Here is a 25,313-nt window from a genome sequence, read left to right on the forward strand (position 1 = left end):
ACACTGATTTAAACAAATTTTAAAAGCACAATTCTCTGTTGCATCCAAAGAACAGTCAAGCAAGCAATGTTTTTAAGTGTTTATTTTAGCAGTGTTTTTATGAAGTATACCTGTGCCTGCCTAAGAAGTGACGTCGGCAACGTGCAAGTCCCTTTGCTCGACTCGCAATTTTGCCAACCAAACTAAATAGAACATTCAAAGCCGCAAAGTAATCACAAAAACGAGTCGAATCGTGCCGCAACTCGAGGAGGGGGGCGGGCGGAGACAGTATATTTGGCAGCTCCCCCCGCCCCTCTTCTTGTGCTGCTGTTGAGAAAAGGGGGCGGGGTGAGTACAGCTCTGTCCAAGGAGGGGTGTGTGAGGAGTGCTCAGCGACGACGACCTGCAACAGTTAAGCGGGCATTGAACAGAACGGGCAGCTGTTCCAGTTTTTTTTTTCTGGGCAGCATCTTGAGTGAGAAGAGCCCGACGCGTCGTCTCCACCGCCCGCTGTGATCCTCCGCGTATTTTCCTTCGTCATCCAACTCCCAATAGGAGCCAGACAGACAGCGGGCCATCCGGCGAAAGCAAGCCGGAAATCGATGCTCATCGGCCCGCGTCCGTGCTTGTTTTGACCTGGTAAGACTGGCGTTAGCTGGCCATGCTAATAGCTTAGCATCTCCGTTCAATATAACCGGGAGGTAAGGGTGTCAAACGCCTTATTACGTTCCGTGAACGGTTGTGCATCATATGCATCAATACCGAGTGTTGTGTGTTTAATTTTGCATTCATGGTGTGGTTATTCTTACTGTGTGAATAATGGATGGATTGTGGTTGCATATGGAGAGCTAACTGCTAAATAGCTTAGCCGACAGAGGTTAAGGTTCGTCCCATCACAACTAAGCTCAACAAAGCAGAATAAAATATGTAGCTGTACTGATACAAATTCTGAAAATGTTATACTGTTTAACAGTTTATGTATTTTGAAAGATGTGTTTTTGACGTTTCCTGTGCGTTTAAACGCCATTTTTTTATTACACCTGTCACCTTACAGTATTAATATTGAAGCTTTTTTGTGTTAATACTTATGTTACTTTTGTCGTCCGTTGCCTTTGCGGCAATGTGTTGGGTTATTATTATTGTAGTAGCTGCACATGCACGCTTTACCTTTAAAGTCAATCGCTTATGGTTTAAATCGTATGATGCGAGATGTTGTTCCTGGTATTTGCTAGAGCAGGGATTGTCAAGTGGTCCTTGGCGGTATTGCAGGTAGTCCGCTAAATGGAAAATAGTTGTAACATTTTTTTAAATAAAATTGATTTATGAGTTAGACCTGATTTATTTTTTTCAGCTAATTTTGTGAATCATTTACCCATCCAAATTATGTCAAATGTAGCTGAGATCCCCAAAATATTTGTATAGGTGCAAATAAATAACCTGCATAGGTCTATCGTCCTTCGGTGCAAAAAAAAATAATAATAATAACCTGCCAAAGCAGTGGCCCCCTAGTTGCTTCTTGGTTATAATGGTGATCCCTTGGACAAAACCAGTTGAAAACCCCTGTGCTACAGCATCCATCCAGCTTCTGGGTAAATGTTGCCTTTACCCTCCACATTTTCTCGAGTTCTTCCTGCAGCCCTTGGTATCTCTCCAGTGTTTTATGTTCGTTTTTCCAGTTGTTGCTCTTATTCCGTATTTCTACTTTTATCATAACTGCTGTATATATGTCTTGTATATATTACTGTGCAAAGGTCTGAGGCCACTTATGCCGCCATAACACTTATTGTTTTGGCAATATCACAATGATCATAAAAACTAGATTGCTGTGAAAATTCCAGACCTCTACTAACAATTAACTTGCAATACATGTGAAAGCAATTCATACTGGAGAGCTTGGCATTTGGGTTTGTTTGTCCACTTGATAGTTAGCGAGCTGACATCTTGTTAATGGAGGATGCAGATAGTAGGTGCCAAAATAATTCTGATGGTTGGACAATTCCAATTACTGGATCACATTGTAAAAAAAAAAAAAAGGCATTCTTATCCAAATCATTGCCCAAAAATAATGAAACATTAAGTTGTTAATTAAACTGTAATTGTTTTTCCCCTTCACACTCCATTCCTCTACAAAGTTTTATATATTAATCTCTGTAAACTCTCTGTGTCCCATTAGTTATTGTTTTACTACTCATATTAATGACAACTAAAAAGAATCATATGTATGGGTGTAATAAAAACCAATTTGAACCATCGGTTTTAATTTAAAAGTTGTAAGTATAGTGAATCAAATGAACCTTTGAATACATATCCATCATCTTTTATTGGAGAGGTATTTCTTTGCCATCCTTACACTAATGACACGTTCTTTTGTATGTATGTAAAATGGAAAGTGGAAACATACCATCTCAAATTGAGGTGTACCATATCAAATAGAGATGTAATGCTACACCTATTCAATCGATGTATCAACCCCGCGATAGAGCTGCATCGGATGGCGCTGGACAAGTGCACATCGATACATGGCACCTCTGTATATGTGTAGCCTTTGGTAGGAATGGGTCAGTGATGGGTGCCGGGCAAAATAGTGAAAATGGAACCGACCAAAAAAGGCCTTGCTGCTTTATTTACTCAAAAACTTGCTTATTTTAATTTAACCCTCTGACAAAATTATTTACTGTCACATACGTTCTTTATACATAACAATAGCATTTCAATTTAATGTCAAAAAGTACAGTAAATACTTCTATGTACAGTGTTGCGTCTATGTTGAAGTTGACCTTTCATGACCTCGCCCGTTTGTGAATTTTTATGGGATGTCATCATCTCCTGCTTTTTAAAATGCATTCATTTATTTGACGGCGTTGGAATGGTAAACGTTAAATGCTATTAGGGTGCACTCGTATATCGCTTTTTATCTACATATGGTGCTCAAAGTCTCTCGCATTCACCCTTTCACACCTTTCACCTTTCATGTGTTCTGCAGCAACTCGTGCTGTCAGTGGTTTTGATACTGAAGCGTGGACCTGCCAATCTGGAGTCAAAACCTTTGACCGGCAAATACGTTTAGGTTTATTTGCGAGTATTTTAGAATGTACATGTATGCCAAATCCTAAAAATAAACAGGGTAAGCATAGACACATGGTTTTTGATTAATATTGCCATACTTCCGTATTTTGCGGCTGACTCGGATGAGGTGTTCCGAATCACTTTTTTCTTGTCTGTTTAATTTTTTTTTTTTTGCCACTTCTCTTCACGCTCGGTCAAGTTTGTTTTGTGATGCAATTTGAATCTTTCAGGCGCTACATATATATTTTGATTGTTCTCATAATTAGCATTGTTTTATCCAGTCATCCCTTCCCTTTTGTGGAATGTTATGTGGTGTGTCAGCCAAAAGGGCTCAGCATTTTAATTTCTGCAATTAAATGTAATTAGCATGCCAAGGTTGACTTTCATGTCCTGACATAAGCCTTTTCCCCTTAACTTTTTTTTTTGTTTTAAATTCATATTGCATCATCTATTTGCATGCCCTTCCCCCATCAAACTTTGACGCCCAATGGGAATATTACAAATCATCCATTTCAGGGTCAAAAGGGTGCCTTGTATGAATTGTGCAGACAAGTGGTTGTTTTTTTACACAATACACTCCCATAAATACAAATGTAAAAAGAAGTTTAACCACTTGAGCGTAAAACCAAGCACTCTTTGAAAGAGTGACCGTGAAGATTAGATTTAAACATAGGTGATCGAAACCAGGAGTAGACAAAAAGTGGGTTTAACAGTTTAACTGACTTATGACCAAGGAGCAAATAAAGCACGATTTCGGTTAACCTTTTCAGCATGAATTGGGAAAAGTCACACATTTTGAGTATGTTTTCCAATGCACGGAGATAATGTGCAAACAATGGTGCTACCTTTTTTTTTTTTTTTTTTTCACCATCACTTTTGCCTATACCACAGATCTCCGTTATGAATTTGTAAAGTCACAATTTGTTTTTAATTGGACAGCGACAATACACAAGCAATGTTGCGGCCTATTCTTGCTGCTTTCTCATCTGAGACGATGACATTGTTTATTGACTTCCTCCCCGTCACTCCCGCTTTGCCTGCTTGACTGTCAGATGGAAATTTCCACACCCGAGCAACACCACCAAGTTTGTGCCCCGAAAAACAAAGCCCGCCGTTCTCAGGCAGTAACACCGCCTCTCCACTTATTTCCTAAGGGCCCTTCCAGGCCATACTAGACTCAAATAACACTGGACTTGCCCTGTCATTTCCATCAGTGTGCCAAGAGGTGGGTTGACACCGCAACTGCCTAGAAATACATTAAATCAGTGACCAAACAGACAAAGAAAGTATTTAACAGATTAAAAATGGCAAAGATGCTGATACCATGTTGCACCCAAAATAAAGTGCCAAGATAGCCTTTTGGCCTTTGGCCTTTAGCCTTTTGGCCAAATGTCATTTTTATGAACCTACTAGAGCTTGCTATTTAGGGTGTCTACGGGGTGATTATATCCAATCATGTTGATCATTTTTTCTATTGAGCAAGGTTGTCATGAATGCTGTGGACCCCTGCATTAGTCCAGCTTGGCATTCTAGACGTCAACTCTGTGGTTTTTAGCGGGTGAGCCTTGCGGGCTGTTATTTGCACAAAAGCTTGCCACTTCACAATTTTCTGTAATGTGGCAAAAATATGGGAACATTTCATGTAACTATGTATCACTACATATCTTACACTAGACCTTATAAATTGTTTCATGTGGCTAAATATAACAAGACATGGACAAATATCTTGTAAATTGAAAGACACCGGGAGTGTTGTTGACCATTTAGGCATTGTAGCCAAGGGTGGAATCAAATCTAAGTCAGTTATTGCAGTGTCGTACAAAATATTATCCGGTGGCTCCTAAAGCTGAGCGGACGTTCTCTCTAGCGCAAACCGCTTTATTTTTTATCTATGCATTATGTTGTAAAAGAGGAAAACCACTTTCTGCTGTCCTCTGTCCGTCCTTTTTTTCTTCTACAACTATCCTATCCGTTGTCTTCAAAATGTCCCAGACGGATAAACCGTTCCATCCCGTGGATGGAATGCCCACCTCAGTGCAATATACCCAACTCGTTCACTGCCAGATCCGTTCAAATGAATCTTTTGACATCTCCTTTGTTTCAATTGACATCTCTCGTGTTGGATTCATGTCAGTCCACAGTTGGTGAATGTAAACACTGGAATCATTTGAAGGAAAAGTAGTTGTGGTGGCCGTCGGCGAGCCCCTCTGTCCCACGCTAATCAGCTTTTGCCCAGTTTAGCATGGTGTCATCTCGTTGCGGCTTAAAAGTTTCCAGTCGGAGATTGGTTGCCACGTTAGATTAAATAGGTTTTTGAATGACGTGTGTCTGTGTTCAGTCAGTCAATGACGCTCACTTGGTCTTTATTACATTCATGATTATTGTTAGTTTGCTTCGTGAGGAAAATGTGCGATCGTGAACTGTGACACAGTTAAAAAAAAGACCTTATGGGAGGAGGGTGATGTTATGTTTCATTCCATCAACACAGATAAGGATCACGCTCGTGACATTCACAGATGCACCTGTCGTGGGCTCATGTTTTCGCACTTGTGCAAACTAAGAACGTGTGTTTTTAATGCCAACAAAAGTATTGGCTGATTTTGCTTGCCATATCAGCGACGCTTAAAATCATGAATGTTATTCTGACCTGAAGGAAACCTTCTGTTGTAAAAATAAACATGCGTAGATAAAAAACAAAAAAACAAAAACATTTCTATCTGCTAGTTGCTTCAGGTTGTTGTACACTGATGTTGATACAGCGCCTTCATAGTGGCGCAAAATACATTGCTGCCGCAGAGGGGCATCAATTGCTCAATCAACATACAGTAGCTGGAGCTTTATGCTGTGTTCAGCTATATCGGGCACTCTGGCTGAGCATGGCAGAAAATGAGCTGGAAGCATTTGCCACGCAATTTTGAACACAGGAAAAACCCTGTTAACGTCATACAACTGTGGTGATTGGGCCTGTGGCCTCTTATCCATTCATAAAACACCTTGAACAATAGAAATCAATATGGATGAGAATAAAGTCGAAGTCTTTAATGACATCCGTCTTTGTTCTTGTTACAAGTATGCTTTCCTTATGCAACGCCGCATACTTGCCAATTCAGACACCATGTCCAGATCTTAACTGGTTTTCACATTTGTCTCCACCCTCTGCATTTATCTCCTTTCATTTTCTTGCTCTATCTACAACTATCCTCCCTCCCTGTTTTCTGTCTTTTTTTAGCTCGAAAAAGGAATCCTGCAAGAAGGATTAGCGGTCCGTCAATGAGGAACTACCGGCTCATCTTTTGTCACAACCTGAAGCAGCCATAGATGGTTCAGTGTTTTGCTGTCTAGGGAGGAGCGCAGAGGACACACTTTCACTGATACACGGTGAGTGAAAACACACGTGCGCACGCATGCCATGAAACCAAACAGTGAGGTGACAGAAATGTTAATTTCGAGTGTTAATTATTCATAATGCCCCAAATCATCAATACAAACTGCTCCACCTGTCATGTTTGGATTACTAAAGCATATTTGGTGCCCGCAGCCAGTTACGAAGTGCAAAGGAATGCGTCTGACACAAACAAGAAGACCAGGAAACGGCTACAATAAAAACACTGCTGAGAATCTAAATCAGCCAGAAAAAAGGACTAAATGCAATAAAACAATACAATAAAGTACTTTAGTTCAGAGAGCTGGTATCCTCTGAATGCATGAGCCTTAAAGTCAATGAAAAGCAGCAGTCACAACTATGGACAGCAATTTGCTGGCGATTTCTTTCCATGTATCACTCAATGAAAAGCAGTTTTATTTTCTTTTTTTTTCCTCTCTTGAAAGTCTTGTACCATGCATGCAGTGAAGAGCTATTAGTTTAGTTTTTTTTTTAGATAGCTTCATCTGTAGTAGGCCAAATCCAGCTTGTGTCTAAATTTAGACCGGCCCGAAGCATTGTGTCATAAAATCAATCATATGTTGCCCACTGGCACTGTCGTGGGGACCTGCGCACCCCAGAGCGAGCCACAGAAATGAAACTCGTCCACACGGGAACGGGCACATGAACGAGCGCTCATGATCGGTTGCGAGCGCGTCTCCCCCGCCGGCCCTTCCCAGTTCACGCGCACACAGGTGTCCGTTTGTAAGATAACCAGTGACACAGCCACTTCCTCATTCAGATGTCCACACACCAAGGACTAAGGTGACGATAAGATCAGAGATGCTGCAAGTGACAGGGAAAGGCAAAAAAAACAAAAAAACGCAGACCACTGTTGAGAGCTGTCTACTTAGTACTAACTCCACACACTCACAGTGATCGCAAACAACTAAAAGACTATGGATTATTATTTTGTGATTATCAAGTAATTTGTGGTGTATGAAGTTGAACTAAAAAAGATAAAATGGAGAATTAATTTGGATTAAAAATCCAACATGACGCAACCTGGGCTGTTTACTACACTCGAAACACCAATATCCCTCTCGTCTCATTAATACAACAATAATAAAAGTAACCCAATACATCCAATAATAATTCATTCAACTTTCATAAGATTGTTCACTTGTATTGAATTTTATTATTTTAATCTTGAACTTTTCTGGTAATGCAATTGACAATAGATTCTCATTTACAATATCAAACTATCTGCAGACAGCAAATGATCTAGTTACATATTTACAAGTTCCTTTACAATGGTAATGGGTCGAGAAATGTCAGCGCGAATGGTCGGCGCCTCTGCATTTTCATCTAAACAAATCTGGCCCGCTTTGCAAAAAGTTTGGACACCCCTGATCTATAGTCATGGGGACCACTGCACTATAGAGAACAATGCGGAAATATGAATGTTTTGATAGCCAGCCATGAAAAAACAGTACTTTTGGGCCAACAACCTTGGACTCAATCCAAAATGTATTGTATTGACTATTCACAAAATTGTCCTTAGGTGTGACTGTGAATAGTTGTATGTCTGTGTGTGCACGCGTTTTCTACTGTAGTGACTGATGGCTTGTGATTTTCTTGTTTTTTTTTTCTCTGTCCTCTCCTAAGACGTGAGGTCTCCACGTGGTTGTGGTGAGGAGCAGGAGAGGGGACCATGAGGAAGAGCGCGTCTCCGTTGCCAGGCAACGAGGGCGGGGGCCCAGCCGGCACCGCCCGCGTATTTGGCGTGCCCTTGGAGGAGGTGACGCGAACGCACACACCTGGCGGTCTCGAGGTCCCGGCGCTTGTCAAGGACATCGTGGAGTACATCGAGGAGCATGGTAAGATGCGTGTTGCGTTACGGTCGGTCTTGCAGCTGCAACTCATAATTATTTAAATATATTATTATGTTATTTTGTCAATTAATCTGATTAAAAAAACAAAAACAAAACATGTTTTAAGCCTCTATACCACCCGGTGGCAAAGAAAAGTGTTTTTTTAAGGCGCCGAATGTTACATTCATGTCAAGATTCATTCAAGGTTGCAAACTGCTTTAGTGATTTTTCTTGTCTCAAGGAAACTGACTAACATCTGACGAATGTTTTGTGAACCTTTGCAACCTTGAACAAATCCTGGCCTGAAGCAACATTGAATGCCTTCAAAAACGCTCTCAATTGTTCGCTGCACAGTGAGATAGGAGCTTTAAGGATGTTATGCCAAATTGACAGTACACGAACATTAGTGCGAGCTATAACTTGTCGCAATATTTTAAAAGTTGCGGGGTCTCAGCCACTGGGTTTGCAAGGAAAATATTGTGAATTGATGTTGGCTGGCTGTTGTGAAGTCTGCCGCTGTTATCTGGTCTGGATAAAAGTTTGCCTGTAATTGAAGAGTAAAAATTGGTCACTCAAGCAACAGCTCATCTAAATACTCGTACGTGAGGACACTTAGTTGCAAATTTGGATAAAGCCATAGATTGAGAATTCTTTTCACTTTTTGGCCTTGATTTAGTAGTAGTCATGACATTAGTATTGACTACATTTTGTCTGTGATCTTTTGAAAAAAGTTACTAACGTTTCGGAAACATGATAGCATTTGGGGCCGAAAACAGTTTGGCGGATTTCCCTTTCTTGTGATCATTAAGTTAAGATGATAGCAAAATATAAATACCAGCCCACTGGGGCTTCACCTTATGACCATATGAGGTTGTATAACAAGTCTTTAAAGCCCCCGCTGGCATGGCTGGTGCGTGAAATGGGCCGTTGCTGCGAGTCAGGAAGTCATTCAGCCTGTGAAAAGGCTTTAATCTCATATTTAGTGTGCGCGTGGGTATTAGCATCAGCTTAGCATCAAAAAGATCTCTTGAAATGGGAGGCATGGAAAATGGCTGCACATCAAGTGATAAGTAAAAAAAAAAGTTTTAAACAATTACGTGACTGCACGCTACACCTCATAGTCCATCATTTCACACAGGTCATGCGCGATAAAATGTGTATATTTTAAAAAACAATGAGGGCAAAAACATAATAGGATTGAAAGTCCCTGACAAAATAATCGAGTCTATAAAAAGGCCACAGAGGTTAAGTGATGCCGCGATACCAAAGTTTTGACTTTGATGCTATAATTGCAAAGAATACATCAATACTCGTACAGAAACAATACTACTGTGAAAACATCCAGTTCACTCCCAAAGCATTAGAAAGGAAAGGTCAGTCCCTTCCTTTTTGTTGTATACTGAAGAGTTTTAGATCAAAAGATGAAACATCAAACAAAAGTAACACACAATGAAATAATTGGTTCACAGTTAAAAAAAAAAAGAGAAAACCTTCAAAATATATTTTATTTGTATTACTGTCAGTAGTAATACGCACTGGGGCACACACTTACTTTTATGTGATTGTTCCTTGCAAGTGATGGATGATAACCAGTCTTTCACAAATAAAATGACTAGGAATATTCCTCAATAGGCGATTCAAATAATGGTCGTCTTTGCATTGCACTAATGATCAGACAGTAAAGCTCGTCCAAAAAATAAATAAAGGGGATTTAATTGTAATGGACTGTAATGACTGCTGCTATTGTTAGCATTGTGCTTTGTCATCCTTTCCTATGTTAACTCAGCCTGAGAGCTTCACCAAGCCTTAAGACTTGACCTTTTGATTCTGCACCCCCAGTGAGTTATTTATTTTCTCCTTCTTCTTTTCTTTTGCCAGGTCATCTGGATTTGGAGGGCCTCTTCCTAGTCAACGGCAACGCTGAGCGTGTGGGCTGGCTGCGGCGTCGCTATGACAGTGGCGAGGAGGTGGCACTGGACAAGGAGGCAGACCTGGCGTCAGCTGTCAGTCTGCTGCGACTCTTCTTGCAGGAGCTGCCCGAGCCTGTCATTCCGGCGCCCATCCAGGGATCCATTCTACAGCTTCACCAAGGTAGGCCTGACATGCTTAGAGGAAATTTACTTGAGGAGTCTGCCATTTTTTACAGTTGAAATGCACTGTACAACTGCAAATAATCTACACAAGAAAGTCAGCAAGGATCTAATGTCGGTAGGAAAGGGTGAGTTTCAGTTTCTGACAGCTGAAGAACAAAAATATCAGGTATTGCAATTACAGCTCTGAAATAAACTATTTTGAAACATTTAGGGTCAGAATCTTTTTTTGGCATTAAATGCCATTTTGTTTTTAAACATTATATAGATTGTTTGGTGCATTAGTAAACACGTAGGAACAGCAATTAACATTTTTCTAAATTTCAGTTACATATTATTATTTCTAACAGTGTAGAGCAGCAGAGATGTGTTTTGGCCACAATGATTTTAGATTTTTTTTAATGGTCATTGTACACGTGGGTGTTTATTAACCATTATTAACCATTGATATTTTAGGGGTTTAATTTTTTTGCGACCAAAGGTAGAATCCTGGCTTTTTGTTGTGTCATTGCTGCTGTAAGGAGTGAATCCTTTTCATGGCTGCATGCGAGCAACTACTTTCCATTTCTTCTAACTTTGGCGGTTGGCATATATCTTGGTTACCAATACCTTCTCTAGCATGCTATAATAGCGGTGGCCACAGACAGTAATCCATGGGAACTGCCACTACTAATTATAATTTTTGTTGTAGTCTTCATTTGTCTCTTCCATTGCTTTTTTTTTTCCTTCTGCCACTGGCGCTTCTTTCATCGGAAAATTGGTTTTCTTCCATTACTGCTGCCGTATTCATCTCTTGTACAGACTTGGAGGTTGGCAAATACTTACTGTGTATTATCGGAGGTGGAAAGAAGGCGGGGTAATGTACAGAGAGTCAACACAATTAGGGAACAGGGATTTTGGGAGCCAGTCTGAGTTTTAATTTTAACATACTATATAAGTCGCACCTGAGTATAAAACACAAGAGATGTGGATTACTTCTAATGGTCTGATAATCACCCCTGGTATTGCTAACGTTCTGCTTCATCATCCTGTCCTTTTATTAACCCTGTTATCATTTCACATAATCTACTCTAATCCCCATGACGGCCAAGGGGGACTCATTTCAAATTCTGCCTATTTTGGCCTGTTTTTTTTGTACTTCGTGTTACCTCTTACAAGATTTTTTTTTTTTCCTCTTTACCTCTTACAAGATTTTTTTTTGCTTGTTTTTCTATGACATTAATTGTCATAGAACATTAATTGTGTTCAAAGCACAAAAATACAATGGACTTCTGTTATTAAACCTATTGAAAAAGTATTTGCTCCCACTTCCTGTTAAGTAACAGCACTAATTAAAATGTGCGGAGTCACGCAGGCATTGCATTTGCCCTTCCTTCCTTCCTTCCTTCCTTCCTTCCTTCCTTCCTTCCTTCCTTCCTTCCTTCCTTCCTTCCTTCCTTCCTTCCTTCCTTCCTTCCTTCCTTCCTTCCTTCCTTCCTTCCTTCCTTCCTTCCTTCCTTCCTTCCTTCCTTCCTTCCTTCCTTCCTTCCTTCCTTCCTTCCTTCCTTCCTTCCTTCCACGTGACACAAATTTATATTCATGTATCCATGTAGAATACAGCAGCGAGGACGAGTTGTGCCGCAACCTGAAGTTCCTGCTGCAGCAGCTTCCACAACTCAACTACGGCCTGCTACGCTTCCTTTGCCGATTCTTGGCCAGCGTGGCATCACTGCAATGTGAGAGGTGGAACATCGGTGCACTCGCTGCTGTCTTTGGACCTGACATCTTCCAGTAAGACATCTTATAGAGACATGCATGGTCTTATTCATGTTTGATATTTATTATATTATATAACATGCATACTTGTGTAATGGATACACACAATAGCCAAAATTAATCTACGTTTCAAATGAGCGGACAGATTGTGATCACTTGTCTTGCCAGGTATTCATGATAATCGCCAGCATCCACAGTGAAAATAAACAGAAAAGCGGACATCAAATCGCAGAATAAAAAAAACAAAAAAAACTCTTGGCCAGACACAGAATGTGTGCTGTTCAAAACTTGCTGGTCACCTACAAAAGTCCTTATTTTTCTTTTCTTTTATATAATGCTTAATTAACCAAAAATACTTGTCATGGTTCATGTGGTTTAAAAACATGCGTTTAAAGAAATGCATTTTTGTATTCTTCTTTCAATTAGTTTTCCACAATATTCCAACTTCTGGAATTGGAGTTTGTGCTTCTGAACCAAATTACAAATCTAATGACTTACTTTGACACACAGATGTCTTCTGCTTTCATCCATGAGCAGTCTGTCGACAGAAGGCGAGGACTTGCGTGACCAGGAGTCCGTTAGCCGAATCCTGGCCGATCTGCTAGACAACCAAGAGGGCCTGTTTGATTCTGAAGACGACGACGTCTCTACCACCAATGACTACAGCTCCATCAACGAACAGGTAAGTAACTCATTCGGCCGCTGGTTACTAAAAACTTTAAGCGAGATAGCGGGAAAGAAATGGTCCGGAAAAGAGGCCAGTACTTGGAGAAAGACTGTGATGATACTTGGAGGGAGAAAAGGAAAAGATGTAGTCATTTCGTCTGTTAATTGTTTTAATAACTAAACAGCACACAGCAGAAATACACATATTTTACGTTATAGCAAAGGGATACGTATATTAGTAGCAATCTTGACTTAAAAAATATATATAAATATGAGAGGCATTTAATCAATGAGTTTTTCACAACTTACTGAGACAAACTAGCTTTGACCATGGTGGAACAGTTAAAACTAGAATGCTAACTCTGGCCTCCGTCCTAGTTGGAACATTTTTCCCCCCCACAATTAAGTTGTTAAAATCCCAGCGCATGGGGAGTGCCTGCAGAAAATTAGCCCAAACACATCCTCTGCTATTTGATGCGTTTTGCACCCACCCCAGACAAGCGACGGAGGCCTCATCTTCCATCTTATCCACCTGCTGAGCGAATGCGACTATTTTTAGACATGTTATGAAACTGCCTCCATTGCCTTAAATGTCACAGCTAAGTTACATCAAATGAAAAGGTTGTTCAGTGTCACGGGTGACATTGCAAAGTTACGGGTGGGAGATGGGTGCAATTGTTAAGTTGCATAACGATATCACATTCAGGTTTGTGGAGGTAACATTAGCAGTAATGATAATATACAGTCCTGCCCTGAATGATTGGATTAGCAATTCTTATGTTTTTGTTGTTTACCGAAGACCGATTAAAAGCTGAATACAAGACAAAAGTTAAGTCTAGCTTTAATTTCACATTATTTACTGTACTGTACCAATGGATGCAAGCAACTCAAGACAATTCCCTTGTTTTATGTACACCTTGGCGATTAATCTATTGTATTGTCAGTTTTTTTTTACTTAAAACCGTTTCCGTGGTTTACTCCACCAGTCGACGTGCACTGCTTACACTAACCACAAGGCCGTGAACAGAGTACAGCTTATTTAAGAAAGATGTTAGTGTTACCAACATAGCCATTTCCATTTCTTGCTAAAAAAAAAAAAATGAACGAGCGAAAGCATTTTCACACTTGAATTGTTTTTGGTCAGATCACAGAGCTGCTGGACGACGACAAGTGCGAGGCAGAGTGCGAAGAGCTGCCCCAGGATAGCGAAGACTGTGCAGCCTCCTCAAGCTCCCCTCAACACACTTGCTCCAACGACCCCGCCAACAGGTGAGCGTTTCATGTTGTGGTCATCACTCACAACAACACCTCAATTAGAACAATACATCACACATTTTGCTGTACAAATTAAACGTGCGCTAGCCTTGGAGCACACAAAGTGAGTGTGCTTCAAGCAAGAACCAAGGTTATACATGTCTCACTGCTTGCACTCGCGTCCATCATTAATCTTTTCAGCGGCTCCTAAGGTCGTCCTGATGTTCTCAAAATGTTTTATTCTATTTAATGCGTAGTGGACAGGTCGACCTTGACAACTAAACAGTGTGTGCCAATTGAATTCATCCATCCATTTTCGATACCGCTTGTCTCCATGGGGGTCGCGGGCGTCCTGGAGCCTATCCCAGCCGTCATCGGGCAGTAGGCGGGGGACACCCTGAACCGGTTGCCAGTCAATGGCAGGGCACACGAACAACCACTCGCACTCACACCTAGGGGCAATTTGGAGTGCTCAATTGGCCTACCAAGCATGTTTTTGGGATGTGGGAAGAAAGTGGAGTGCCCGCAGAAAACCCACGCAGGCACAGGGAGAACATGCAAACTCCACACAGGAAGGGCAGGAGGTGGAACCAAACACACACCCTCCTAACTGTGAGGCGGACGTGCTAACCAGTGCGTCACCGTGCCGTTCTGCCAATTGAGTGACAAACACAAAATTGAGCATTTTAGTTTGATTGGAATAATAATGAATAATGTACTAACAAGTTGAATGGTCACAGCTTCTTATTTAGGTGTTAGTGTTTGGTACTGTTACCCAGTAATAAACAGATAAAAATGAATGGGGTGCATCGGGAAGGGCATCCAGTGTAAAAACCATGAGAATCAAAAAAACTCTGCCACTCTCTGCCACTGGTTTTAGGGGCAATATGAATTGCTCTTCATGATGTAGCAGTGTTGCAAATACAGCTTATGAAATGCACAGTAGCATTCATATCTAGTTGAAAAATCAATTTTGGTGTTTAAGGCAGCAGCTTGTCCTCACTCTGGGGTGTCTAAAGCCCTCTGGCGGCCACTCAAATATGCCATTCCCAAGGCTGAGGCCACGATTGGTCAGGCCAGGGAAACAGCGACCCTCCACTCTGCCTCAGAGGTTGATTAATTTGTTTACTTTTCCAATGACCTGCTTGCAATTTACATTACTGCCACTGAAAGCACTGGCGTGTAACGGCTTCTCTGCAACTTACTGAGTGACACCATATTTATAGTATCTTATGGTCGCCAACATTTAATGGATCAAAGTGGCCACATGACAACTCTCATGTACACCAGATAAGAGCCTTGCCCAGTATATGTCATTTACATGGGATGCACCAAAGATCGTTTTGAAGAAAATCATGAATAGAAATCACAATCTTTATCAAAAATTGCAATTACGCGCTTATCCTGTCCGGTGTCGTGGAGGCTATCCCAGTTGACATTGGGCAACAATTGATCCCTGTTTACTTTTCATTCTTTTCCAATTTTCCGAGCATCAAATCGGTCCCTATTTGAACCAAAATTAAATGATTTTTTTTTCCTTGGCCCAAGTCAAGTCAGATTTATTTTTACTATGCCCTTAATCACAGAAAAGTCTCAAAGGCCTTCTCATGCCCACAGTTGGAAATACCATGATGAAATTATGTGGACGTCCATTTGATCAGATGAAGCGAGTAGTGTTTGTGTAATAATCCCTTTGACAGGCAAACAAGTGGCAACTTGTCCTTCCTGAGGTGACAAGGGAGGAACTGTTTGTCTGCGTGTCAGTTTCTAATTGTATTGGATGGACTGTTGCGATAACTTGCAGGGACATTTAATTAAACAGTACATTTCGTGGTCCACATGGTCTGCGTCTTTGTGGCTAATGCCTGCTTTGTGGGCCAACAGTGGATTTGTGCTGGATTTCATGTGGCAGCTGCAGGAGTTTAAAGCCTCGCTGATCAGTCTCTTTGGATCTTTGCAGCTCATGTGATTGTTTAGTTGGTATTATTGTTTGCTAGACGAGTCAGAGGGGGATTTATGCTGTAATGTAGGCTTTCGGGGCCATGGCCGACATTAACAAAGAAAAAGAAAATAGATCACCACTGGCATGCCGCTTGAGGATAAAGTGTTCAGTATGTGTCTTTGCTGTAATCCAAGGAAAGTCAGGGTCATTCATGGCTGCACACACAAATAAAATATCATTACTGGACATCTTAAAATATCATAAATCAGCCAATTAGCATGAGCATTTGGTCTAAAAGATGAATATTTTTTCCTTTTCATGTGTGCGCACAAATATTCATATCTCGTTTTCCCTCACTGACCTTCCGTTCGTGACATTTTTGCAGATGACAAACAAGGCAGTCAGGAGGACATTTGAGCTTTTGGCTAAGTGACACTGAACCCGTGCAAGGACACCCATAAATGTCGGCACTTGGGCCAAGGGCATGTCTCAAAAGCGGCTCTCAATGATTACTTACAAGCACATGGTACCTCTAAATTCAAATTGTAGTCATCAAGAGACACCCTGAACCAGCCAGCCAATCGCAGGGCACACAGAAACGAACAACCATCCGCACTCGCACTCACATCTACGGGCAATTTGGAGTGTTCAATCAGCCTGCCATGCATGTTTTTTGGGAAGTGGGAGAAAACCGGAGTACCTGGAGAAAACCCACGCAGGAACAGGGAGAAAACGCAAACTCCACACAGGGAGGGCCGGAGGTGGAATCGAACCCGCACCCTCCGAACTGTGAGGCAGACGTGCTAACCAATGCTCGCCGTGCCGCCTGTAATGTGAGAATCAAACAAATAATTACTTCATATACAAAAATGTTTCATACCATTCAGTTGTTGTGCTATTAGAGCCATATTTAATATTTTGTATGACTTTCATGAGCTTAAAGGACTGCACCCATGGTTGACAATGGTTCATACAATTTATTGATAGTCATCAGGAATAACAAAGAATGACGTCATTAAATGATCAATCAAATATCGAAAACCCTTGCCTCAATTTGAAAGGATAAAGTTGGAATTTATCTATTAAAGGAAAAGACTTGATCTTGTAGAAATAAAGTATTTCTAATTTCAAATTTTTTTTTTCAAGTTAGTATTGAAATATTGATGTGCGGTGTTGGTTAATGAGCAGAGCATGTTGTGGTTGTCTGAGTATCCTTCCATGCACACACTGAAATATCAGCTCTGTGGCACATTGCAGTAAAGCCAGATAGAGACATCAATCTCACACAAACAGCTAAAAATAATCAGGGTACTGCACTAAGAGCTTGTACGTCTCAACAGCTGTCTGTTGTGACCTTGTTGGTGACAACCTTTGGCAATTTTTTTTTTTTTTTTTTTAATTCTGCATAGACTAATAGTCAGAAGGAATATCAAGTTTATTTGCCGGGGCCCCTGGCAAATTATTGTAGGGCTAAGGGAAGAGTGGTGTTTTCAATCTTACAGGTATGAAGTGGCATATTTTTGAGAAAATAAGAGAACAAAGTGTCTTTTTAAGCAAAATTAAACATGAAAAAATACATGGGGCGGGGCTAAAAATAGTCAAGGAAAAACCGGTTTAGATGATTTGTATTTTTAAAAATGAGTCGTTTCTTTTTGTGGAAATTTGTAAATCTTACAAGAATAGAGCATAAAGTTTAAAAGTTATATGTATAATATTTTTAACAGAAGTAGACATTTTACAAGAATACTCAAATTTCTCAATTAAATTTTTTATCTTTTATCTTCCAAAATTAAATTTGACATTTAATGTAGAAAAAATGATATTTTGAAATTTTGTGAGAAAAACATCTTATGGTGCAAAAAAGGAAAAAATATCGAAGTTACAAAAACAGAAAGTCTATTTTTCAAGGAAAAAAATAACATTACAACATTAAAACATGACAATGGAGAACAATATATGGTGATTGGCGTGGACTTCTTAAAAATCATAATCTTACAAGAGTCTCTTCATGAAAAAAATATTTTTATTATTTTAATGATTTGGGGATAATTAAGCTTTTGAGTGATATTTGTGTTTTGGGACTTTGAGAATAAGTCAAAATTCAGCAATGGGAAAAGAGTGGTTCTAACAAGTGAAATTCACAATCCGCCCAAACGTCTTAATAGGTAATAAAAATGACATCTTATTATTTAAAGCTTGGTAAAAATTTCATTTCTACATTTCTTCCACAGAGAACCTAAATTTTGACAGCCTGAAAAAGATCCGTTTTGATTTCTGAGTCTTCTGAGCGTGTATACATTTTAAAATGCTGCCCTTGTGTTCCTGTGTTAACAATACACAAATATCTTACCTGAAACGATAATACGGTTATCAGAGTTCTTGCGTGAACATGCGTGGACACGGCCAACTAACAACAATGGTGCAGTACAATAAACACGACGTGTCGCCAGGCTTTAACATCAACATGCTGGTCAACAGTCAAGTAACATGACAAACTATTAGAAATTTCTTTTTATTTAAATAAAGAAATCAAGCTTTGTTTGTTTGTTCAGCCCGGCTAATTATATGGACTGACTAGACTTTCCTGTCTGCATGGCAACAGAAGACAACAGACCTCACAGTCAATCAAGCTGCACACAAACAACTTGACTTTTGTTACCACACGCTGCATGCTAACACTCTATTTGTGAAGCGCGAAACCAACTGCACATGCAAAGTTGAGAGTCTGTAGCTGCTGAAGAGTTGTTCTTCAAAACAGGCCGATGTTGACCAGCATGTTGGTGTGAAAGCCTCGCGACGCGCGTTTATTGCCCCGCCATAAACTGCAGCGTGGAATGGGAGGCCTCCTATTTGCGTTGCATGTTATCGACCTCCGGAAAATGTCATACGGCGAAACCCTTATAGCAGTATTTCCCAACGTCTATTAAGCCAATGCTCATGTTTGGCGTCTGCAAATTCTCATGGCACGCCGCCAAACTAGAATGTTTACAGAAACCTAGCTCTACTTATTATCCAAAAGTATGGAGAGCATATGAGGGAGAAGTGCTCTTTTAAGATGAGCTGAGCGGTTGCCATCATCATTGTGCATTAATCTGGAGTAATATTCTTGTTTTTTTGTTACAGAGGATGAATATCATTCTGGGAGTATTGTTAATTGACAAATGTTGCTGCATTGGGTTCTATTGCTTCAAGAGATAGTTATTGAAACGTCAGTGCTAGTTTTGTCAGCCTGTGTATGGCATTTTGCTTCGAATTTGCAATAAGGTATGAGACTTTCGTCAGGCAAAATGATGCTGTTTGTTTAAATACATGGTTGAATTTTTGTGTGTGTTTAGTTTTACAGTAAACGTGAAGTAGGAGTTGCTGTAAAAGCACTTTGCTTCTTTTTGAAGAAATGTTCACTGTCTGCAAAACACCTGCTTGTTGTGCCCATTACCCATTTTTGCTCGCAGCGCCGACAAAAAAAAAAAGCTGCATTGTGGAAAACGTGTGAGTCAAAGCAGTCGCTTGTTGAGGTACCACCGTATATATATATAAATGATGTCCAATGTTTTATGTTTCTCTGTGTATAATCTAAGCATGTTGAATACATAGCTGCTTCTGGGGTCCTTCAGCTATCTAGTGAAAGGACATTTAGTTGTTCTGCCTGTCACAATACATCAACGATATACATACAAAGATACATTCCACAATAAATTGCTGATACGTAATTGTGAGTTTTCGAAGGTAATAAAATTTTGTCCGGGTTCACTCAGGGTTAGAAAACACGTTTGCCTGTACATTTCTTGCTGCACTGGTGTTGAAAATTGTTCAAAATGTCCTTTTGAAAAGAAGAAAACAGTGAAAGCTTTGGTGAATGTCTGACATCCGTTTGAACATTTGCGACCTTGAACCAACCCTGTCGTGAATGCACCTTTTGCTATCTTCGCCAACAGTTGAAAATGTTTGCCCTTCGGTGGGATAATATACCACAGCACAGCGGTTGGCGCACACACTCTAAGGAACAGTGTCAGTTTAGGACAACTCGGACATTTGCCAAAAAGTACCACCTTATGCCCCCACTTTACCTCCCTCCCTCCCTTCTCACCCTGGCTTGCATCCCAACCTCGTGTGCTGAACTTTCCCGACGATGCTCTGGTTCCTCGTTGCGTGTAAGGAGATCCGCTAACTGACCCAGATAACATCGGAGCCATCTTCCTTCTGACCCTTACTTTCTGGTAGCGTTTTCATTTCCATCCCACACCACTTCTCACTGAAGTTTAAAATCTAGATTGTTTCAAAAAACATCCAATTTAGTCCTGACTTAAAATCTTGGATATACCGTCTAGGGCTAATTGCATACATACACATTGTAACTGTTCATTTATTTGCTCATTTACTGAACAAGTGTGAATTTTACACGGACTCTCATTACACTTGAGTGTATTACACTTTTCATTGTCCTTGAGTGTATTTTACACACCTTACTACACTTTCTCTCACCTCACTAATGTAGATTTGACATATAACTTATTACATAAAGGGTGCGAGTCGATTCAACTGTGTTGTGTGTGATATTATGCCAACCTATTAGTAACAGTTGTTTTTCACGCTGATGCATTTTAAGGGCAGAAAGAGGTCTGGATTGAATGGGTGTGTTGTCGTTTCACAAAGAGGAAGTGGGCACGAGGGGTACTTTTCATCACTCAAAATACTTTCACAAATTTCATTCAATTAATTTTATCTCTGCGATAGCAAGCAGTGAAATCTGGGATTGATTGTAAATTGAAGAAAAATGACTCTCGAAGTGAGTCAGCATTTCACCTGGCAGTTTGACCATACTTTTTGGGTACTACCCATCATACCAAGTTTCAGTACTGTACTAAAAATTTGGCCTATGAATATCCCTACATGATGGTTAATTGATGTATGGGTGACATTTAACAGGGACATGTTGGTCAAATGAAGACCACGGCCTACTGTTTATTTGTGATTTACTTGACTGCAGTTAATTATTTACACTGGGAACAGAAGTAGGACATGAGAAAATGAGCTGAACTGGCAGAAAGTGGAGTTACCAAATCTTTGACAGAAGCTTGACAGGATTGACTTTATTGCTTCTCTTCGCAGTTCAGTGCCCTTTCGTTGAGACATCGACATTTTTTTTTTTTTTTTAGGAGCAAAGACTATTGGTTACAAATAAATAAGTTTGTCGAGCAAAAATGATTATTGAAAATATCTTGTGTATATTAATTTAACTTAAATATAGAAAAACAAAAGTTTTATTTAATTGTTTTTCACGAGTAGCTTGCTGGTAGTGTATTTGAATTGAATTCCAGTGTCGGATCAATTCAACTTGTACAGTAAATATTTGAAAAGACTGCAGGAAAAGTGTACAGGAAAAGTTCCCAAAAAAAATGTATTGTCTGCAAAGATGGTTTGACCCAGTCTGGTTTGTTTTAGTTCGACCATCTTAGATTCTTTGCACCTGTCAATCATTCACTGAATGTCCGAGGACTGTTGCGTAAGTGGGCAAGCAAACCCCAAAACTCCTGCTGTCTCTGCCTGCCTGCGACTCTTCTCTCTATTCTGATTGGCTTACACAACTTAAGTTCCCTCCCCAATTTCTGCTCCTCCTCCTCCTGGGCTGCTGGTGTTGTTGCCTGGTTACGTCAGGACTTTACTTGGGCAGCGCCACCGCCTCGGCTGGATGTAGGATGCAGCCGGGTGCTGACCTGAAAACAGCAGCTGGATTTTGTTCACCCTGCAGGAGGTCTGACTGACCAGCAAATAGAAGCAAAAGTCAGCTCTGGATTTGTTGCCGCTGCTGTGATTGTTTTTGAGAAGCGGAAAAGTGGTAAAAGCAACCATGAGGATGTCCTGTGATGTGCTGCTGCAGAGGTAAACGTGTCAGTTTCATAACTCAGGAGAGACTGATGTGACATTATGAATTATGCGCAAGTGTGAATGTAAAGTGATTTTTTTTTCCCCCCTCGCTATTATTTGTATGAGATCGTGAAGAGTTACATTATTAAGAATCCTGTAATATATGTTGCATTCATTTGGTTGTTGTTTTTTACCTTAAAATGTATGCATTCATTTTTTTTAAATGAATTTCTCATTGGTTAATTTATTGTGAAGATGAAAATGGAAAATACTGTAGTGTATATGCACAATACGTGACATAAGATAGATACACTTTTAACAAGTTTGATTCATCCAATAATTATTTTGATAGAAAGCAATGTTATCAAATAATAATTATAGTTTTTATAATTTCTTAGTCGTTTATCTCAAATAATTGGTCATTTGATTTGCAGAATTGATAAATTTGTAAAATGAGAAATTTTGTTATTAAGTAATGGGCTGAATCATAAAATTAAAATAGATTTATGAGTAAAACATTGTTTTCATTTTTATTATTGTAGTCTGCCCATGCGTGGCCTTGGCCAGCGAGCACTCTGAGGAATGAACGAAGCCGTGTACCCCAGCTGATTCTCAATGTGCGCCATGATTATTGATTTCAAACGTAAACGTCTGCACACCTTCAAACCTAAAACTCCAAAACGTTTTTGTTGCGTGTGTGAAAGCGCAAGCTGAAGAAGGCGTCGAGAAATGTGCCCAAACACAAAAAGATTCTGCCTTTGAAATGCATAGTAGTTACTCCCAAAATAAATTAAAGCCTTTTATTCTTCGACATCTCTGAGACTGGCAGCTGACGCAGAGTTTTAGACACTGCATGGTATTTCAACATTTTTTTCCTGAGTTGAATGCACCTGTAGCCACGAAATCAGCATTTGAATAATGAGTCGTGTCCCCAAGCCGCCGAATTCAAATCTGAGCATTTTGCAAGCCTTTCGCCTTCCATTCGCTTTTGTGGCCAGTGCACAACTTTCATTTTTGTCCTGTGTTGTAAGCCTAAAATAATTGGAAAATTTGATATTTATGCTACTATAGCATGGTACCTTTCATCAAGGCATCTGGAGGAGTAGTTACATTGGTTTTATTGCCAATTTTTTATGTGATGTGTTCTGTTGTATTATGTTATATATTTTCTAAAGCGCTCTGTTACGGCCACAGCTGTTGTGGAAGCGTTGGATAAAATGAAAATAGATTATTTGAAGTAACTACATACGTTTGTTTTCTAGCCTCATCTCCGAATGGCATGGCCCATCTGTAAATTCTATAAATCAAACATGTTTATTGAGCACGGAAGTTTTGCCGGTCCGGCTTCAGAGCGTTGTCGTTGCCTCTTTCAATGAAAGGCTGTGAATGGCTCACACGCAGCGAACAGATTAGTTTATGACGTGTCTGGATGCGCCCTAGTCATAATTGCTTATGTGCTGACAGCAGCTCCTCGAGGGCCTGCATTAATCTCTCACCTTACACATGGATCTTATGGTGACGTCTTGGTCAGATGTGTTTGGATGGACGATTCGCATACAGATTCCAATTAGATCCATATACAAAAGAGGCCCAGGTTTCATTTAAAAAAATAATAATAATTATGAAAAATCGTAATTGTACTCTTCACTCTGCATGAAAAAATTGCATATGGGCAAAATAATTGGAATTGCCTTGCAGTGTGAACCTCGCCTAAGTGCACTCCATTTACAATTTACTAAAGTACCCATACGTCTTCGTCCTTCCTGACTGCCAAGCCATGTGCAGAGTAACTTGGTCTGGGGTTAACAGTCTGGCAAAATTGAGACACATTTACAGCAATCGGGAACAATCAAATTTACTTGGTTGAAAAAAATCCAAAGAAAAAGTAAAACAAGCATTTGATGATGCACTATGTCATCTGGGAATGATGCCGAATTGTAACATATCTCGGACATTCATCCTCATAATTGCTAATGCTGAACTGTATTGATGCCAAAGCCGTGTCGAAATAGAAAAGTATTATAATGGATCCAAGGAAGTATCTTGAAGTGTTACAGCTTTACTTAGAGACAAGCTTTGCATGTCAAGGAGGATTTAAATTTTGCTTGCGTTACAGAGAGTCTAAATTCACGAAGGGTGCACATTTTTTTAAATGAAATCATGTGTAAGGATTTTTTTGTCAGGGTAATGTTCTAAGATGTGTTAGTGGTATTTAAAGTTTGGGGGATCATAATTTGTGGCCTAATAATGCAACAGATTATTAATACAGGAAATTATAAAAACGATTTGGGTGGGACTGGTTCGTTTGATTGTGTCTTTTTGCTTTTACGTCTAATACATTTTTGCATGATGGAACACTATTTTGACACAATCTTGACTCCATAGCGTTCTTTTGTAGAGTCTTGACGTGTTACCCCACAGGTGAATTTAGTAGAATAGTTAGTTTTGTCAAGAGGCCCCTTAGGGCCCGCCAAGGACACGTCGTTGAGTCCTTCTCAGTGGCGTGATGGCACATTAGCACGGGTTACGTAACGTTCTAGCGCTCGTCGATGTGGTCCCTAGAAACAGAGTGAAAATCTCTTTGGGACGTGAGCTTTCCTGGCAAGATGTTTGATGTACCGTTGTTATGGCTGGAAGTGAATTAGACATCTTAGAGGTCATTTATATTGCACGTTCAGAAGTGATATTAGCAGGTTTAAACAGAATAACTTTTAGCGTGATGATTACCTCGTTAAAATGTGATACGTTGTGTGTGTGCGTATTTTTTTCAGTTAACACTTTGTTCCAAATATAATCATCCTTGAGTCCCTTGAAAGGACTACATAAATCTTTATTAGTCATCTAATCTTTTGTGACTTTTCTAAAATGTTCATATTTTGCTTGTAATATTTTTGTTTTCATCCAAGATATTTTTATCTGTTTTCATATTTGTATTTCCCTGTTTTTGTTTGGCATGTAGACTTTTTGTCTATTTTGTTATATTCAGATATATTTTTTTTTATCCAATTGTCTATTTTGTTATTTTCAGATTTTTTTTTTTTTTTCATCGAATTCTGTGCAGCCATTTTCATATAGCAAATAGTACACCTTTTATAGTGTTTTCTGTAAGTGTGCCCCTGTACACATATTTTGCTATTTTTGTTGGCTATTGTAAATGGATGAAATGTATTTCACGATCACCTTTGAACCCCCTCACCCCCACACACACCTCGACTTGAGTGTGTACTTGAGCTTGTGCGCAGCTCTAACATCACTGTCCTTGTGTTACGTAAACGTGCTGCCCTGGAATGTGCCCCGGTTTTCCTTTGCAACCCTCTACAGTCATGTCTCAGCTGTGTAGAAAGAACAACTGACGTCAATAGCTAGCGAACACACACCTACACACAGTCTCGTATCTTACTATCAATACAGTAGCCCAAATAATATGCCCGCCGAGCGTGGCGCCACTGACTTTGCTTATG

The 25,313-nt window shown here is 40.0% G+C and overlaps 1 protein-coding gene across 5 annotated transcripts in view; it reads left to right on the forward strand.

Annotated features, from left to right (window-relative positions):
• The first annotated feature begins 296 nt into the window (after positions 1-296).
• fam13b (family with sequence similarity 13 member B) overlaps positions 297-25,313 on the forward strand; it is a 35,750-nt gene continuing 10,733 nt past the window's right edge. For 4 of the 5 annotated variants that reach the window (XM_085900311.1, XM_085900319.1, XM_085900345.1 and 1 more), the window contains exons 1-7: positions 297-618; positions 6,275-6,423; positions 8,075-8,286; positions 10,159-10,371; positions 11,963-12,140; positions 12,636-12,807; positions 13,936-14,060. In XM_085900311.1, coding sequence (XP_085756437.1) covers positions 8,121-8,286; positions 10,159-10,371; positions 11,963-12,140; positions 12,636-12,807; positions 13,936-14,060 — 854 coding nt within the window. In that variant the 5' untranslated portion in view covers positions 297-618; positions 6,275-6,423; positions 8,075-8,120. The remainder of the gene's footprint in view (positions 619-6,274; positions 6,424-8,074; positions 8,287-10,158; positions 10,372-11,962; positions 12,141-12,635; positions 12,808-13,935; positions 14,061-25,313) is intronic. The other variant, XM_085900328.1, reaches the window with a different exon arrangement.

Source organism: Syngnathus leptorhynchus, chromosome 2 (assembly GCF_054491065.1).
Source record: "Syngnathus leptorhynchus isolate UIUO chromosome 2, UIUO_Slep, whole genome shotgun sequence".
NCBI lineage: Eukaryota > Metazoa > Chordata > Actinopteri > Syngnathiformes > Syngnathidae > Syngnathus > Syngnathus leptorhynchus.